We start from the raw sequence: 19,498 nt of genomic DNA, 5'->3' as shown, positions 1-19,498 counted from the left end.
CTGATTGGTGGGTGGCAGTGACAGGGGGTGATTGATGGGTGATTGATAGGTGATTGACAGGTGATTGACAGGTGATTGACAGGTGATCAGTGGGTTATTACAGGGAAAAACAGATGTAAATAATGCACTGGCGAATTGATAAGGGGGGTCTGAGGGCAATCTGAGTGTGTGGGCGGGTGATTGGGTGCCCGCAAGGGGCATATAGGGGTCTAATCTGATGGGTAGCAGTGACAGGGGGTGATTGATGGGTAATTAGTGGGTGTTTAGGGTAGAGAAAAGATGTAAACACTGCACTTGGGAGGTGATCTGATGTCGGATCTGCGGGCGATCTATTGGTGTGGGAGGGTGATCAGATTGCCCGCAAGGGGCAGGTTAGGGGCTGATTGATGGGTGGCAGTGACAGGGGGTGATTGATGGGTGATTGACGGGTGATTGACAGATGATCAGGGGGGATAGATGCATACAGTACACAGGGGGGGGGGGGTCTGGGGAGAATCTGAGGGGTGGGGGGTGATCAGGAGTACCCAGGGGGCAGTTTAGGGACTAAAAAAAAATAGCGTTGACAGATAGTGACAGGGAGTGATTGATGGGTGATTAGGGGGGTGATTGTGTGCAAACAGTGGTATGGGGGGTGGGCAGGGGGGGTCTGAGGGGTGCTGTGGGCGATCAGGGGGCAGGGGGGGGCAGATCAGTGTGTTTGGGTGCAGACTAGGGTGGCTGCAGCCTTCCCTGGTGGTCCCTCGGACACTGGGACCACCAGGGCAGGAGGCAGCCTGTATAATACACTTTGTAAACATTACAAAGCGTATTATACGATTCCTATCCGGCAATCGTCGGGTTAACAACCCGCCGGCGCTTCAGATTGGCCGGCGGGTTGATGTCGCGGGTGGGCAGAGCCTATTGCCGGCGGATGCACGCACATCCCAGCACACGATCCCCGGCAAAACAGTGCCCCAGGACCTGACGCCATTCTGCGTTACGTGGTCCTGGGGCTGCCACTTTGCCGCCGCCAATATGAAGTAGGCGGTCGGCAAGTGGTTAAGTTGATTGCATTAAAATCTATGGGCCTGATTCACAAAGCGGTGCAAACTTTTTCGCGGACTTTTGCGCGCAATTTGCCGCGATTCGCGTGATCGCGGACTTTCGCGCGCGCAATTTGCGGCAAATTGTGCGCGCAAAAGTCCGCGAACATGCGAATCGCGGCAAATTGCGCGCGCAAAAGTCCGCGAAAAAGTTTGCACCGCTTTGTGAATCAGGCCCTATGTGTTTAGCCAGCATAAGGACATGATCACTTCAGATGTCCTTTAAGAGGAACCATACTGAAAATAATGTAATAAATAAAATTTCTTATTTTTTTACAATACTACTTTCCAGAATGCTTTGGGAGGAGAATTTCACATAGTTTAACAGCATAGGCTTTGACATCACTGGAAGGGCAGGGCAACAAACATTAACTATCCTGGTTTCAGTATCAGAAACACTTCCTATATCTGTTATGAACACTGTTGCACCCTGCTTCACCTGCTGGTGTTATTACAAGTCACCAGCAGGTGGCTTTGCTATCTTTAGTCTGTTGCTGGTTTACTTCCCTATACTCTGCTCTGTACTAGTTTATCCTGATCTTCCCGTGTATGACCTTGGCTTACTTCCTGACATTGCTCCTGTTACCTGATTCTGTCTGCTCTGTACTCGTTTATCCTGATCTGCTCGTGTATGACCTTGGCTTGCTTCCTGACATTGCTCCTGTTAACCAATCCTGTACCACGATTATATGAGTATTGTGACATTGTATATTTTGCATGTAGTTGGCTATTCTATGACCTGTTTGCTGTGTGTTTGCGGGAGAGATTACTGTTTGTTTTCACTTATATGTATATAGCACAACTCATTAAAAGCACATTTCACTACATATTGGTGTCCAGACTTTTGTATATGGTGCTAAATGTGATCACCAGATACCTTGTCTGTGGGAGCCATAACAATATATATATATATATATATATATATATATATATATATATATATATTGCTGTATATTGATACAGCAATATGTAGATATAGGAAGTGTTTCTGATGCTGACACCAGGATAATTACTGTAAGGCTTCTTGCACACCAAGACGTTGTGTTAGGTGCCACGTTAAGGTCGCATAACGTGCACCTAACACAACGTATGGTGCTGCAAAAGCCGACGGTAGAGTGAGCCGCGTTCGGCGGCTCGATTCCTATAATGTCTCCCAGAGTGGCGCTGATTGGCCAGCGGGACCACGTGATGCGGAGCGAGACACTCCGCATCACGTGGTCCCGCCGGCCAATCAGCTGCCGCCAGTGCAGTGAATATTAAGTAGCCATGTGCGCGGCTACTGTAGCTGGCTCTCCCCGCCTCCTCTCCGCCCCCCACTGCGCATGTGCAAACAGTCTAACGCGGCTATAGCCGCTCCAACGCCGTAGCATGCTGCACTTTGCACCGAACGTGCAGCATTACATGTAACGCAACGTGGGCTGTGTGAACAGCCCACTTGTGTTACATTGCTGTGCGTTGGGGGAGCGTTACAGGCGCACTAACGTGCGCCTGTAACGTCTTGGTGTGTAAGCAGCCTAAAAGTGGAATAATTTACTGTATTCTACTACATGCTACTATGTTGCCTTTTTAAGTGGCATATGCATAGAAACAGCCCTGCAGATTTAACAGTAGTTTTTAGATAAAGAGAATCTGCATGGGCACAATAAAATGGCCCCACAAGATACAATAAAATTATCCAATTTTACGGCAATTTGATAAAAAAGATTTTATTTCCTGAAAAATTTAAAGCTTTTTTTTTTAAATTTGAGCAAGAAATCCAATCAGATCCGATGATCCGATCGGAATTAAAGGTGGCCACACACCATACATTTTTGAAAATATCTTTTTAATTCAAGAATTGCAATCAGTTTTTCTGACTGACTGTAACATTTCAAAAATCTGACCAATGTACCACACACCTATGTTCAATTTTTCTCCAATTATGAAAGAAATAATTGAAAACTTGTAATTGACAATAAACTTGTAATTGACAATCTGCAGTGCATCATTTAATTTTCATAAAAATTGATCAGAAAAATGCAACACTCCCGACCTTCTTTTATCGAATAAAAACTGGAAAATCGATCAGATTTCTCAAACAAGTAAAAAAAAAAAAAAAGCTTTCGGTTTTTCAGGACAACTGATCGTTTTTATCTAATTGCCCTAAAATTGAATCATTTTATTGTATGGTGTGTGGCCACCTTAAGAGTAATAAATGAAAAAAGCATTATACACAACTACCGTATTAAAGAGAGTCTGAAGCGAGAATAGATCTCGCTTCAGACCTCATATATAGCAGGGGCACGTGTGCCCCTGCTAAAACGCCGCTATCCCGCGGCTTAACGGGGGTCCCTGTCCCCCCAAATCCCCTTCGTAATGCGGGGGAGTGCTTCTGCATTGGGGCAGGGCTAACCGCCGCAGCCCTGCCCCACGCGCGTCTGTCAGCGCGTATCTCCGCAGTCTTCCTTCACTGTGAGGGGCGGGGGAGAGGCGGCGATGCGCGTCTGATAGACGCGACTGGAGGCAGGGCTGCGGCCGTTAGCCCTTGCCTCCAGGAAGCAAAGTCCACGACCAACTTTGTGACCAACTTTTGCGGGGGGTGGGCTGGGGGTGAAGGGACCCCCGTTTAGCCGCGGGATGGCGGCGTTTTAGCAGGGGCACACGTGCCCCTGCTATATATGAGAGCTGAAGCGAGATTTAGTCTCGCTTCAGTGTCTCTTTAAGTCGGCCCTTGAATGCAATCAGCAAACATGGCTCTACCATTTGCTGGGTTAGAAACTGACATTACACAATTATTGCTATTTTCAGGTTACTTACCCTCCACTAATCAACATCACTTTAATGGTGCCCGAGCCATCACTAGTTGGAGTAGCAAAACACTGCTCAATACGAAGAACAAAGGCAGGATCAGGAAACTGGGTGTTCATCCCAAAATAGAGGGATGAACCTATCGCCAGGTCTTCTTGCTGTGAAGTCTGCAGCGGTGAGGTGTATGATGGGTTGGTATAAGCCGCAAGTGTTGTGGAAGCCTCACCTCCAGTGTTTCCAGAATTCAGATCCTGTGTGCTGTGTTGAGAAGAGATAGAGCTTAATTATCTTGGTTTTGGTTACAAGAATAGCAATACATAAAGCTGGATGTACAGTAGAGAGGTTCAGAACTAAGATTTAGATGAGATGTTCTGACTTCACTGACTGTATGCTGGCTCCAGGTGTACAACACAGGCTACACTTATGCAAAAGTTTAGTACATCAGCCAGGCAATCAGCATCTTTTAAAAATAAACAAAAAATAGCACCCCCCATATTCTCATTTCATGTTTCTGTTATATGTATGTGTATGTGTATGTAATTTGTAGGTAATTCCTAAAATATAAACATCAGCATGTGCTAATGTTAAAATAGTAAAGTGCAAGCAAGAAAATACTCAGAATATTTTCGGCAATACATTTTCACCTACTTTTTGGTACTTTTTCAATTGCAAAGTGCAAAGTTATTGTAAACAGAAAACTTAGGAGAAATAGTAAATTCAATTAGGGCCCAAGTGTACAAACCTAGAGTTGTTCATTAGTATATATTTTGTCTTACTATGTATGTGACAGAAAAAAAACATAACATAACTGCCATGGAGAAATGCAAAAAAATCTCTTCTGATGAACTCTGTAATTGTCATTACAATTCTTTTTTTTTTTTTAAACAGGATGGTTTTGTTGTAACATAAAAGTAAACTACTCTGACATTTTCTGCTAAGCGCTATTTCATTGACAAGGTTGTGTGTCGGATGCATAAAGTAATAATTAAGGAGGTCCACTTACGTCGCAACTGGATGAAACACAGTGTACAGAGATGTCACCATAGTAACATTGTATGCACAAGAGAACTGAATGCTCAGATTCCCTGCGGTAACAAGTCCATTGTCACTGTTTCCAGCAATGTTAATTGCATTTGTAAATGACACAAAAGTTTCATTTTTCTGCATATGACAGAAAAAAAAAATTATACAGTATACACAAAATAGTTCTTACATCAGTGTACATTTAAGAATTAAAGAAAGCAGAAAATTAAAATAAAAATTTGAAAAGTTACCCGTAGTAACACATGAGAATTCTTTATTTTTTATTTTTGCATAATAAGAATCAAAAAACCTGATTGGTGCCTAAGTGCCTAAACCGAATGCCCAGCCTAATGTCTAACCCTAAACCTCACCTCTAAGTACATCAAACGAATCCCCCAGCTTAATGCCTAACCCTAAACCTCACCTATTAGTGCCTAAACCAGACCTCGTAATCCCGCCACCCAAATGAGCACTAGTTGTAGCCAATCGTCAGTTATCAGCTACACTCATTAATTCCTTCCACCCGATTCCTAGTGTCCAATTAACGATAATTAAGACAGGCATCTATTAGACGCTTGCTGATCCCTGCTCCTAACTGACTTGATCCTGCCTTGTATTCCTGAATTCCTGATACTAGTCACTGATTAGGCACATTAAGGTTTTGTTTTCTTAATATTCTCACATACCGTCATTATGTTTCCACAGGCACCTATAGTGCTGTTCACGACCAGTGAGTATACACGCTGCCCCTGTAAGATGCTCACTACAGCTCCTGTACAGTTGCTCTGCAGCAATGTGGAAGCAGAAGGCTTGTAGTGCAGATACTCCAGCAAATTCTTCCCAACGGAAATTGTCATATTTGAACCATTACACGTCAAAATGGAGGTCACGTTGTACACATCTGTCAAAAAGAAAAATGTCAGAAAACTGGAACTATTTATTACCATAAATACATACAAAGTGCTTGCTAATTGCTTGAATTCTCTACTCTTTATAAATTATTTTGAGTCATGTGTCACAGGGTTGTCACACACAAGGGCTAGCAGGCATTTTTAGGTTGTGTTAGTAACTGAGTACAACCGAATAAATCTGCAAGTTATGGAAAAGAGTTAAAGGATTTAATAGTGCAAGTAAAAATTTGGGCCTGCCACGTTCAGTGTTAATTTGCTGGTTAGAGCTTATCATTGGCTCAGGCTGTTAAATTTGGATGTGGCTCTATAACGGTAGTTACTGATGGAAAGGTATTCCTAGGTGTAAGTTAGTGTCAGGTATAGGTAGGAGGGAGGTCAGGGTTAGGTGTAGGTAGGGGGAGGTTAGTATTAGGCATGGATGCAGGAAAGGTTAGTCTGAGAATAGGATAGTCTAGGCCAATAGCAGAATCTCGGTAACACACACTACCAATGTTCTACTTTACATAGCAGAATATCGTAGACTATCAGTAAAATTGCTGATACACCCAAAAATTGTGTTTCATTTTACCAGTTACTCCCCTTAGCATCTTCAAGAAGAACATTTGGACGCTCTTGGTTTAGAGGTAGAGGGACTCGCTGGATCGTTGAGCTGCAGAAGGATCCAGAAAGCCAGAGACTTCTTCCTACTGAGGTACCTTTTTTTTTTTATTATTGGCGCTTCAGGTGTCTTTTAACAGCTGCCTCAGCTAACTTCGATCCAGCATGTGTTCAAAGCTTAGTTCAGGTGTTGAAAATTAATAAAAGCAGCTGGTGTCATGTGAAGATAATTACTCAAGCAGCAAGTTTGGAATTTCTGGACAGTCTCATGCAAAGTACTCTGAATTTTTGGTATTTTTTGATTTTTTTTGAGGAATTTCTTAACTGGCTTTAGATTGAGCTGGAGGGATCATTTTAATAACATAAAATCCAAAATGTGTGCAGCATCAATCTATGGTTATGGTCAATGAAAAACAAAAGTGGCATTTTCCTTTCAGCATACCATATCATGTATGTAGATTTAAATGCTGCAAAGCTTTCAGACATTCCTTTTTCTAATGCGGTCATCACATTAAATTCCATGTATGTAGATTTAAATGCTGCAAAGCTTTCAGACACTGCTGTTTCTAATGTGGTCATCACATTACATTTTTGACTGTGTAAGGTGATGATCACTCATGTTTTTGACCAGCTTTACACAAACCTAAAACCTTGTCTTATTTCCTAACACAAATAGCTAACCCATCACTTTACTCCTAAAGTGAACCCGAGGTGAAAGTAAACTGGTGATATAAACAATTGGATATGCCCTCCTACTCCTAAAATATATTTTTGACATATCCCATGGTTTTATTTTATACTTAAACATTTACAAAGTAGATTCAATGTTTTATTGTCTCTGCTCAATGGCAGTCTATTAAGAATCTCAGAGGTAAAAACATGAACTATTGACCTTTTTCTATCTCTCTCCTGCCCTCAGAAGTTGTATTCTGCCAGGAAAACTTTTATGGCTGTAATTTGCTCCTTAGTGATGTTTACTATATTTCCAACAAGGTACAAGAGAGAAGCTTCTCTCTTTCAGGCAGGAAAATAAAAACAGATAAAAGGCCTGGTTTTTTAATATGTTTTGCACTCTACATACAAATGTTTATCTCATCATGTCTCATGTTGCTTCGGGTACATTTTAATCAAAATTATTCTCTCTTAAGGCAGACATACATACATGTTATTTTCAATAATTTAGATGTTTGATTCAATAAAAGCATTGAACCTAAGAAAAATCTAGTAGAACGTATCCATCACACATTGATTGGACATGCCCATTCTTTCCCCAAATGATGCTGACTGGAGCGCAGTGACTGGAAGCAGTATGTGGGACACGTGGATGGGAGACCTGGTAAATAATCCATTTCTGGAAGACATTTAATACTTACCTGATCTATCACAAATTGTATAGTGTATGCCTAACATGACAGCTGGGGAATCCAAATCTTTAACTCTATTTAACTCTTATGGTGCCCATACATGGTATAATAAAAACGTTTGTTTCTCCTGTTTATTTGACCAAAACAATCGAATCTAATGAAAGTTGAAAATATTTTTTTCGATCAAGAAAAGTGAACGATTATCCTGTTTTTTCAATGATAATCCGACATATACAGTATGCAAAATATTTATATTCAATCTAACGGAATAATCAAACAAATTTATCTAATCATAAAAAAATGAAAAACGTGTACCATTTATGGGCACCATTAACCTAAATTATAAAATACCCATCCCGTACTCTTAGTTACTACTACTACCTCTAGTTTGGTAACAGTAATCTCATAGTTCAAAAGCAAAAAAATACCACCGTAATAAGTACTCTACAGAGGGAAATACACGACAAAATGTGTGCACCAGATATAGCTGAACTATGCATGGACCATTACCTGGCCTGAGATATGCTAAGACATGATTTTCCATATACAGTATTTTTTGGGAGCAAATACTACAGTCATGCTCAGATGTACAGCTGTGGAGATATAAACACATGCCACAAAAGGTGACAATTTTCAGCCAATTTACCGCTATCACTGGGGACTATATTAATCACCCACGACAGCCATACTTGGGAAACATGCAGAGCTCCTGGGCTGTCTTCTTGTATGGAACTCTTTACATGTGCTTCGTGATCAGGAAATACTTTTTTCTTGTCAGGAATTGACTTCTTTCCCTGCCGCTCTCCACCTTTTTTTAGTCTTCCCTGATCTTCCCTCTACAGTTGGCTCTACACCCATATTCTTTCTGCTGTTCATTAATTACCCCTCTGAACCACTCCACACTTAACCGCTTGTTGCTTCTATTCGGGGATTGCCTTTTCTGCTAGATCAGCTTGCTGCTTCCCCTCCCCCTCCATGCTGAGACCCTCTACCCTCAGTTCTTGAATCCCTGCTATTTTCCTTGCCTCTCCTTTTAAAGTGATTTCCCCATTTGTCAAAATTCTCCTGCTGTTTTAATTACTACCAAGGGTAATGCATTGAACATGTCATGTCTTATTCACAGCTGCATTCTTCAGACAACCGCAACTCAGCCTGTTCTGTAACAACAAGGTGGTTGGCAGCTTCCCAGTGATTTGTGCTTCAGATAGATACCCCCATACTGTTCCCTATTCCCTGCCCACCCCTATAAACTTTCAACCACCCCTTCCCATGCTGTTGCATGCTAATTGGCAATGCTAAATGTATTTGGTCCTGCTAATAAAGCGTATTTAGATTTGGATTGGCAAGAAAGTGTCATGGTTATCTGGTTATCTGCCACTATCAAAACCTTATCCTAAAGAAGTCTATGATTGCCAAGTCTGATTCCCAACATTAAATGCACAGAAAGTCCAAAGTCAGTCAAAAAAGCAACTTACTTAAGCCTAGAGATTGATAGTAGGTAGTATTAGCAACACAAGTGGCAGTCTGATTGACATACTGGCAGACTTCATCTGAAAGGCATGCAGGACTACAGATTGGATCTACTGCAATGTGAAAGAAAAATAATGTTTTATTCATGAGTAGTACATTTTATTGCCATATATTTGTATCAAAGCAAACCTTTACATGAATGTAAAATTGAAGCAGGGCTGTATACAATACATTGTTGCCACCCAAGAAGCAGGATCGGGACAAGATTCTCCAGCACTAGACGTTTAAATTCCAAAGTGTTTTGCCTGCCCAGTATAGGTGGCAAATGTGCACCCAGTATTAAGAAGCTTGCCCCCCACACAGTATAGGTAGCCAGATGTGCATCCAGTATTAGGTGGAACCCCTCCCCAGTTTAGATAGCCAGATACCCCCCCCCCCCGTATTAACCACTTCAGGACCACCGTGCTAAACCCCCCATAAAGACCAGGCTATTTTTTTCAAAATTGGTCACTGCAGCTTTAAGGCCAAGCTGCAGGGCCGGACAGCACACTAGTGATCCCCCCACCTTTTCTCCCCACCAACAGAGCTCTCTGTTGGTGGGGTCTGATCGCTCCCCCTGTGTTTATTTTTTTTTAATCAATATTTTTATTATTTATTTTTTAAAAAATACAACTATTTCTTTAATATTTTTTTCCCACCCTCCCTCCCTCCCTGCATGGCGACTGGCTGTCATAGGCTTCAGCTCTGTACTTAGTAAAAAGACGGTGGTTTCACCGTCTAACAGTCTACAAGCGGCGATCGTCTACCGAGCAGGAGATGTGCATGCAGCGTGCGCGCGATCTCCTGCAATAGCCGGCCCCAGGACTTGACGCCAATTGGCGTTAGGCGGTCCTAGGGCTGCAACCGCGGTCATGCCCATTGGCGTGACGCGGTCTTGAGGTAGTTAAGTAGATCCCCTGCTCAGTTTAGATAGCCAGATGTGCCCCTAGTATTAGGGGGCCCCTCCCTAGTTTAGATAGCTATATGTGCTCACAGTATACATAGCGAGATGAGCCCCTAGAATAAGGCAGACCCCCTACCCAGTATAGGTAGCCAGATGTGCCCCAGTATTAGGCAGCCCCCTTCCCAGGTTAGATAGACAGAGTTACTCACATTATTAGGAAGCCCCCTTCCCAGGATAGATAGACAGAGTTACTCACAGTATTAGGAAGCCCCCTTACCCAGGTGAGATGGGACCCCAGTAGTAGGTAGGCCCCCTAACCAGGTTAGATAGTCAAATGTACCTCCATTATTAGGTACCTCCCACAACATACAGAATTGTGAGCAGAGTGCTGAAGAAGTGCTACAGAAATTACTCACTTCTCTGTACCAGGATTTCTCTCATATCACAGAGTCTCCTCTCTATGGCTCCTTCTAGTGGCAGCTCATTATGTGCACTGCTGGAGGTAGTCACAGAGAGGAGATTCTGCAACATGGCTGAAGGGACCCCAGCATGGGGAGGTGAGTACTTTCTGCAGCAATTTTACAGACTCTGCAATGGCCAGGGAAGGAGAGGCAATTAGGGGGAGAGAGGGCTGATGCCTCCCAAGCCTTAGCCAGACTAAGCAGCACAGGCTGCTCTAGCTAATGAGGCCTGCTAAGCCTAATGGAGTCACATTGGGTTGCTATATTTACTAGTTTGCAAGTCAAACCACACCCCTTCCTGCCATGCTATACCTCTGCCTACCATACAATGGCCTGAATTCACTAAGCTTATCTCCTGTCTTTAATAACGTTTCTAGAGCTGTCACCATGGTGATAAGGCATGTAGTATTCAGGAAACATTTTACCTCACGCAAACCTAAAGTTAACTCTTCTGTCTTTAAGTTAACTCTCCAATCCTTAAAATAACTCCAGAGTTAAAGACAGGCTGTTAATTAACTGCGTGTGAAAATAACTACAGAGGAGGTAAATTAACTACAGAGGAGGTAACTTAAGGAATGAAGAGATAAGATAACTCTCTTACTGTGTGGAGGTAAGTTTTCTCTTGCCTTATTATCTCCAGCATGATCTTAGTGAATTGAGGCCAATGTCTCAATCCTCCCCTTTTACACCCCTTCTGTGCCAGCCATGAACCACTTCTTGGTTACCTGGTAATGTTACCACCTGGCCTCTGCACTGATAATGAGGCCAAGCAACTGTGTGGGGTGGGGAGGGCATTACTAGTCATCCATAATCAGATTCTCATTTGAATATGGGAACCTGCCACATCTCAGCAGAGCGCCAGTTGTGAAAGTAGTCAATGCTTCTGATTCGGTAAGGTTAACTAGTACATAGCCTTATTGCCAGTAAAATATACAATGACTCGCTATAAGTTCTTTGAGTACACACCATTAACACATGGCATTATACCAACAGGTACTGGGTACAGAAAAGCATCCAACAGCTGTTACAGTATTTTGTCAGGTTTTTAGACTTTGCATTGATAGTCAATTAAAGTAATTGGGCCTGTATACAACATTGGCCATATACTATATAAGGCAATTTACATAAGGGCTTCACTAAAAACTGTATGATGATGTTTATAAAGGGTATGTGCATGGAAACCATACTTGACTCCATGGCACCATGAAAAATCTTCGGAAACAGCAGTTTCTGGCCTTTTCATTCCATCCTGATGCTGTTCTATGTCTCCTAGCTGCACAGCATGACTAAGGTAGTTGGTTCCCATAGAAATGTGGGGAGATTATCATGTTACGGTGTAGAGATCCTCTGAATCTAAAACCTGCTGGGAGAGCTGTAAAGGACCAGACAGTACTGATTTCAAAGGATGATGCCTCCTTAAGGCCTCCATGGACATCAGTATGCTTTATATATACATCAATCTACTCATCTCCATCATCACCATAAAAAATTATACTGACATCAACTGGATGTTTAATCAAACAGGTGACATTATTCCTCTATCCTCATTTACCCGTGCAGCAGGCCAAGGTCGAGTACCAAGAAAGGCTTGATGGGCAACATGTAGTATTAAAGGAACATGTTCCTTGATCAGGAACACAGGATGTTGAATTGGAACATTTGCATCCACTGGCCACACATGACCCACTACACGTTGAACACAGAGGAGGACTTGTGCCACCTGAAAGAGAGAAACAATCAATACAGGGTCTGTGTATCAAGGTTCAAACACAATAACTTGTGTAGATGTCTGTCCAGTAAAATAGTAATAGCCATTTTCCAAGAGTGAAGTCACTTTTTGACATAACATGTATATTAACACATAACTTCCTTCTCATGTGACATTTTTGAGTAAATATGAGGCTGAATGGAAATAGGCTGCTTATTGAAGAAGCGTAAGAGTAAAGGCCCATACACACGGAGTACAATTGCCTTTACAGACACGTGTCGCACGACAGTTCATTGGTGTGTACGGTGTGAACGACAATAACAGTCTGCAGACAAGATCTTGTCTAAGCGATTAAACTGTTCAATCGCTCACGGCTTTTGTCGCACAAACCATTGCGTAGTCTGTTGTTGTCCTGCTGTGTGTACGAAATTCTTCTACAGACGGCAGAGTCATTACCAACAGGCGTCCGAGGAAACATCCGTTGGAGAGTCGTCTCTACATAGTCCGTATGTTTTCACCTCGTTTGTTGTCGCATGTGTACAATTGTCGCAAGCTCAAATGTTTGCTTCTAAATTTACACTGTTGTCTCTTGTCTGTTTGTCACTACTGACAAATGTATGCCGTGTATATCCACCTTAATAGTCTCATATGCAATTAACTTTTTCTCTTAAGTTTTCTCCTAGGTGATATTTTTACTGTCTAAACCACTTGCAAAGTGATGAAAAAGTTGAAAAATTATCTTCAAAGTGAAAACTCAGGAGAAAAAGTTAAATGCATGTGGGCCTTAATGTCTGCATTTACATGGGAGTTCATTAGGGTACTGCATCATTTATGCATGGGATGTCCAAGACAGCTGATGCTGAAATTACTTTCAGTCTCTAAGGCAATAGCAAATTTTTAACCATTGGGGTTATACATGGTAGAAAGTGAAGCTATCTATCTATCTATCTATCTATCTATCTATCTATCTATCTATCTATCTATCTATCTATCTATCTATCTATCTATCTATCTGCCTCTCTGTACACAGCACCCATACAGCCATACATGCACTGTATCTGGGTTTATTCAGAAAGCAAAAGGTACATTGCACTTAATTATTTTGTGCCATTTATGAGGTTGTATTAATACAATTGAACATCAGAACATATTAGTTTCCAGTTTTACTCACTGGTATAAAGTAGTGCCCTGGTGAAATTATTATCTTTAAAATGTGCTTATAGTGATTCAGATTACACTAGATCAGCTTACAGATATCTGATCATCTGTCACTGCTTTCATACTCACCATAACATGAAGAAGCACAGCCTGTGAAGAAAAAAGAAGAGACCTGTCACATGATAATACTTATATTTTATCACCCATAACATCCATAGTCTTCAACCCCTCCCCTAAGACTGCTTAAAGGTGGGGATGTTATATGCTAATAGGACACTTTAAAGGGGACCGAAGAAATTTGCAGTATCAATTAACATTCAGTATAGGTGCACCTATAGAGTGGTTACAAAGTTATCCAGTTAAGCATAACCAATAAGAGTTTTAAATGGTTTTAAATGTATGTTGTTATTGGATGTTAATTGTAATACGAAATACATGATCATAACATTAATATTCCTGTGCTCCCTATTACATATTTTTCGAATACATGTATTTTACCAGGAGATCTGAAATACCAGTCCTTCCGTTTTTGCACTCTGATCAGTACATTTTACCATGCCATAGAATAAAGCCACGTATAATGACGCAGTAACTAATGAGTTTGGAGACATTTACTGGAACTTGAGCACATAAAATGTTTCTATACACTTTAGAATTCATTGTGCAACAACCATTACCAGTTACTTCATCAATGAATGAGTACGTGTTTAGCAGCACTGCTTCAGTTGAGTGCCAGGTGATGCCGCTAGTAGTAAAATATTGGCAATTTAGTTTACTGATTTTTTTTTTTTACTATGCATGATCTGGCAAACATTTTGACTTGAACCCTCCTTATAAGTGCCTAATGCCTAACCCTAACACCCCTGTTAGTGCCTAAAACGAACCCCCCACCTAATGCCTAACTCTAACCCCAAACTCTTAAGTGCCTAAACGGAACCTTGTAACCCTGGCACCCAAATGACAGCTCATTTTAGACAGGGAGAGTTTTTCCATGAAGCAACGTGAATCATGTGCTTCAGGGTGCCAGCAATTAGAGGGTAGCAAGAGGCAGCTCCTCTCCCCCAAATGTCCCCTACCTCGCACTCCCTATCTCCCCCTCCTTAGATGCACATCACCACTTTACTCACCTGCTCTCAGCGTTCCAGCAATGCGATCTCATCTGCCCGCCCAGCATCCTGTATCCATACCTCATATGGACTATTATGTGCTGCTGGGTTACTTGAGGCGCCGCTGTACTCAGAGAGGACTATTGGTTATCTACTGAGAGCAGGTGAGTCTTGTGGTGCTGGTGCAGCAAATACCCAGCATACTGGGGATCAGATGCTGTGGGCCAACAGGGAGGAGATGCTGTCTTGGAGGAAACAGAAGGAGTTAAAAGTAGTGCCAGTGCCTGCAATGCACAGCCCAATGAGTCTCTCCTCTACAGTCCGGCTTTGCACACACACATCCGGGGAGGGGGGGGGGGGGTCTCACAATGCCCTCACCAAAGTGTAGAACTGGCCCTGGTTGTGGCCAATCAGCTGCAACCATTCATTCCTATGTTGTAGCCGATCGGCTGCTGATCCCCACACCTAAATGACCACCATTTTTAACAGATGAGCTGGTATGCTTCGGATCTTGGGCAGTTCCTTTTCGCCTCCACATGCTACTGCTTTGCTACAGGTTAACCTTGGTTTTGTCTGTCCATAACACCATTTTTCAGGACTCTGCAGACTTTTTTAAATACTTTTTTGAAAACTTTAATCTCGCCATCCTGTTTTTGCGGCATCTTGCAGTGTTGCCTGTTTATGAAGTCTAATGCTGATAGCAGTGTCTAACCAAGGCACACCTGCCTCCTGAAGACTTTCTGATCAGTTGAACAGGTGTCTGAGGATTTTACTTTACCATAGTGAGGATTCTTCTATAATTAGCAGTGGCTTAATAGTTCTTTTGAGATTACAGAGCCCATCGGTGCATTCTTTCTTCTAAATTGTATTGCAGACAGTTGATTTTTGGCAATCCAACGGTTTTACTGATATCTGCAGTGCTTTTATTTTTAATGCTCAGCCTTATAATAGGTACCTTGCCTCATAAGCATTTCTCACATTGAACAATGGTAACTACAGACTCCAAATGGTAGTTGCAATACTATGTATCTTATGCCTGCACTAATAATGAAGCAATGAAACACACCTGAAGAATTACAAACACCTGTGATGCAATTGTCCCAAATATAGTGCCCTGATATGAGGGGACTATCAATAAAAACTATTGTAATTTCTACATGTTGAAAAACGGACATGTATACAAATAACTGGAATGTGCACGTCAGTTGTGTCTTTTTTGTTTGAAAAAAGGCAGTAAATTGAAGAAAAATGTGTCTTTGTCCCAAACATTATGGAATGCACTGTGTATCTGTTAACCAAAACAATCATGGACAACAAAAATCTAAAATGTGTTCAAAGTTTTAACACAGCAAACATAAGCTGTAGTATTTAAAGCAAAACTTAAGTGAAATTTAAATAAAAAAGACAGATACTTACCTATGGAGAGAAAAGGCTCTGGGTCCTATCGAGCCTTCCTGTTCCTTTCACAGCTCCCTTGTTCCAGCCACTTCACCCTTGTTAGAGGTATTTCACCTGTGAGTCGAATACAGCTCTTTGAGGCTTCGGAAGCCAGAGTGCTTCCAAAGACAGGGCACTCTGTACTGTGCATGTGTCAATGCGCTCTCTCTCTTGCACTCTCTCATGCGCAGTACAGAGCCGCCATCTTCGGCTTCTGAAGCCTCCTGTGACGGCAGATTTAAAAGGGGTGACAGCGCTGGTTTAGGGGGCCATAAGAGGAATAGGAAGGCTCTATAGGACCCAGAACCTCCCCTCTCCATAGGTGAGTATCGGTTTATTTTAATCTTACTTCAGATTTGCTTTAGGAAAACCTTAACTTGAACCTTATACAAGTCTAAAAATATGCTCTCCACAAACACATTTTGAGAGCAATAAAAGCAATTCACCTTCTAATTATAAGTTTGCTTATGAATGGGTTTAGGTGCAAGTGTAGGATCAGTCAGCATGCTTGAAAATCTCATGCAAAGCACCCAATAAAGGATGCAATCCTTGCACTTCATGTTGAAAACATAATGTGGAGCTCAATGGTAACATTTTCTGAAGCACTTACTGAGAACAAGAACCAATGCATATTATTAACTGTTTCTCAGTGAAGCCCACAATCTAACATCCCTGCCACATCTAGGACCAATTTTTGGTGGGGAGGCAAAGCCAATTACCGGTAATACTAATCTACCAGTATGTTTTTAAAGGAAGTCAGATGCCTAGAAGAAATCCACACAAACCCATGGAGATAAATTGTATGACTGTATTGACTTGGATTGGAACCAGGTACTCTAGAAGTCCTAAATGCGAACCCTTAACAATCCTTTCTCCCCAAATCTTGTACACTTTAAAAGAACTGTTGTTTTAAAATTTGAGTATCATTATCATAATGACTCTTTAATGTTTGGCACCAATCAGGTTGTAGTTCATAGTTTAATTCACTATTCAATAACTATTGTTTGGGAATGTCAGTGGAGTGAAATGTTGATGTAATATTTGTACTGTATAATATAATTGTTTTAAAACCACTGCAAAATAATTATTATGAATATGATGAAATACAGTTAATCCACCGGAACGATTTGTAATCCTGTGCAGTGGTTGTAATAGTAGTTAAAGGTTACGCTGTACATATTAGATGTGTTTTAGATGGTAAAGTAATGATAGATTCTTCTATTTTATGTCTAGTCTACCTGGTTGTTTGGGTTGGAGAATGTGGCTCAATTCTGTGATGTAGAGATATACTTAAAAAAAAAAAAAAAAAAAAAAAAATCTTTATGCTAATGCTAGTTTATGCTAAACTATTTACAGACTAGCCTCAAATATCCTAATCAGAAGTTTTATTTGAGGAAAGCTTCAGATATGCCTCATTAATATCTTCAACAACCAAAATGCTGACCCACACACTGACTTTAATGCAGTCTTTTAAAGCTGTTGTTTTTGGACGAATTGCAAAAGTCTAAAACACTCATCTAAATGTTTGAAATTATAGGTTTATTTCAATTAGATCTTCATTTTGTGGCTCTCCAATTTGATTGCTGACCTACTCAATGGTCGATTATCTGTAACCCATTGCCTTGTAACTGCCCTGGGTATTCTATATTGTAAAGCACCACAGAATATTCTGGCGCTACATAAATCTAAAATAATAATAAAATACTCACATTTGTTCGAAAAAAGATCACAATTAACCATTTAATGACACCCTAACGTATTAAAACGTCATGCTTTACCCTATTAACAGCAACATGACGTTTTAATACGTCGCGCGTTCCCGCCGCCGCTACCGCCGTGTGTGCGCCGCTACCGCCGCCGATTCCGCCGGGATCCCGTGCTGAGTGATTGGGGAAGAGGACCGAACATTCCTCTACCCAATCGCAGTGCCTGGAGTGAATGGACGTGACCGCGAACAGCAGCTACGTCCATTCACAAAAACAGGAAATTGTTACTTTTCAATAAAGTGTAAAAAAAAAAAAAGTGATCACTTCCTATAACGAAGTGTTCACTAGCGCCATCTTGTGGCCAAAAAGTATATTACACATACAAAATACATACATACACAATTACATACACATCATTAATAGAATTACACTTACCACCCTCCCACCCCCCCAAAAAAAAACACTTGTAAAAAAAATTCAGCTTAAAATAAATAAATAAATAGTTTCCTTATGGACGCAGCTTTTTTTAATCTATATTTTATGGGGGAAAATTAATTTTAATTTATTACATTGGGGCTGGTAATTATGGCCAGAACAAAAAAAAAAAGAAACAGAAAAATAACACCTATATTTCAAAATAATATATTGTCGCCATACATTGTGATAGGGACATAATTTAAATGGTTTAATAATCGGGACAACTGGGCAAATAATATGTGTTTGTTTTATCCACAGGAGAATGTTTAATTTTAAAACTATAATGGCTAAAACCTGAGAAATAATGATTTTTTGTTCTTTTTTTTTTGTTTTTTTCTCATTAAAACGCATTTAGAATAAAAATATTCTTAGCAAAATGTACTACCCACAGAAAGCCTAATTGGTGGCGAAAAAAACGAGGTATAGATCATTTTCTTGTGATAAGTAGTAATAAAGTTATTAGGGAATAAAAGGGAGGAGCACTGACAAGTGAAAATTGCTCTGGTCCGTTAGAGTAAAAACCCTTGGGGGTGAACTGGTAAATCAGGTGTTCTTAACATGTTTGTTATATTTTATAAGATGCCAATTGTCTTTACAGAATTTAAAGTGCCATGGAATACACATAATTGAAAAAAACGCTTTCAACATTAAATGAAATTTGTATAGGAAAAACCTAGGGAGGGGTTGGATATAGAAAATACTGCATAGTCTGGACGATAACAAGCCAGAGATATCGGCTGAGAACAAGAAGAACACAAGGATATGAGCACCAGTAATTATTTTCCTAAACCTCAGAGAAATGTTGATACATGATACAGGCACGCTCACTGCTACTTGTATGGTTAATAATTTCTATACAAAAGCAAAACCTAAACCATCGTTATAGCTGATACATGTTGTGTATTTCAATTATTCTTTACAATTTACAGTATTAACAAAGATATATATATATCATATTGTTATGAAATTATGAGCATTTCAACCCTATGTTAAAAAGCAGTTTTTTCATTAAGGCCCGGTTCACATCTGTGTTTTTTTGCAGAGCCGGCCGTACGGAGCCGGCCATCTGGATCCTGGAAAATGGTCAGTTTTTACAGCCAGTCCATTTTCCATAGGTTCCAATTGTGCTGCAAAAACTTCCATTTTCGTTCCGCTGAGCGGAATGGTGCGGAAAATTTGGTCCTGCTGCATTTATTTGTCCATTCAGTGGAAAGGACCACGGAACCATACGGCCGGTTCCATTGGCAAAAGCTAATGTGTACCAAGCC

The 19,498-nt window shown here is 41.0% G+C and overlaps 1 protein-coding gene across 1 annotated transcript in view; it reads right to left on the bottom strand.

The window, feature by feature from the left end:
• Positions 1-19,498, bottom strand: part of LOC137544447 (pancreatic secretory granule membrane major glycoprotein GP2-like) — a 99,889-nt gene that overhangs the window by 51,436 nt on the left and 28,955 nt on the right. Inside the window, exons 2-7 of the mRNA XM_068265524.1 lie at positions 13,634-13,654; positions 12,191-12,358; positions 9,240-9,347; positions 5,579-5,793; positions 4,873-5,030; positions 3,879-4,127 (exon numbers count right to left, since the gene is read on the bottom strand). Coding sequence (XP_068121625.1) covers positions 3,879-4,127; positions 4,873-5,030; positions 5,579-5,793; positions 9,240-9,347; positions 12,191-12,358; positions 13,634-13,654 — 919 coding nt within the window. The remainder of the gene's footprint in view (positions 1-3,878; positions 4,128-4,872; positions 5,031-5,578; positions 5,794-9,239; positions 9,348-12,190; positions 12,359-13,633; positions 13,655-19,498) is intronic.

Source organism: Hyperolius riggenbachi, chromosome 2 (assembly GCF_040937935.1).
Source record: "Hyperolius riggenbachi isolate aHypRig1 chromosome 2, aHypRig1.pri, whole genome shotgun sequence".
NCBI classification, from domain to species: domain Eukaryota; kingdom Metazoa; phylum Chordata; class Amphibia; order Anura; family Hyperoliidae; genus Hyperolius; species Hyperolius riggenbachi.
Note: the sequence above shows the minus strand (reverse complement) of the source record. Positions and strands in the feature narration are given on the sequence as shown.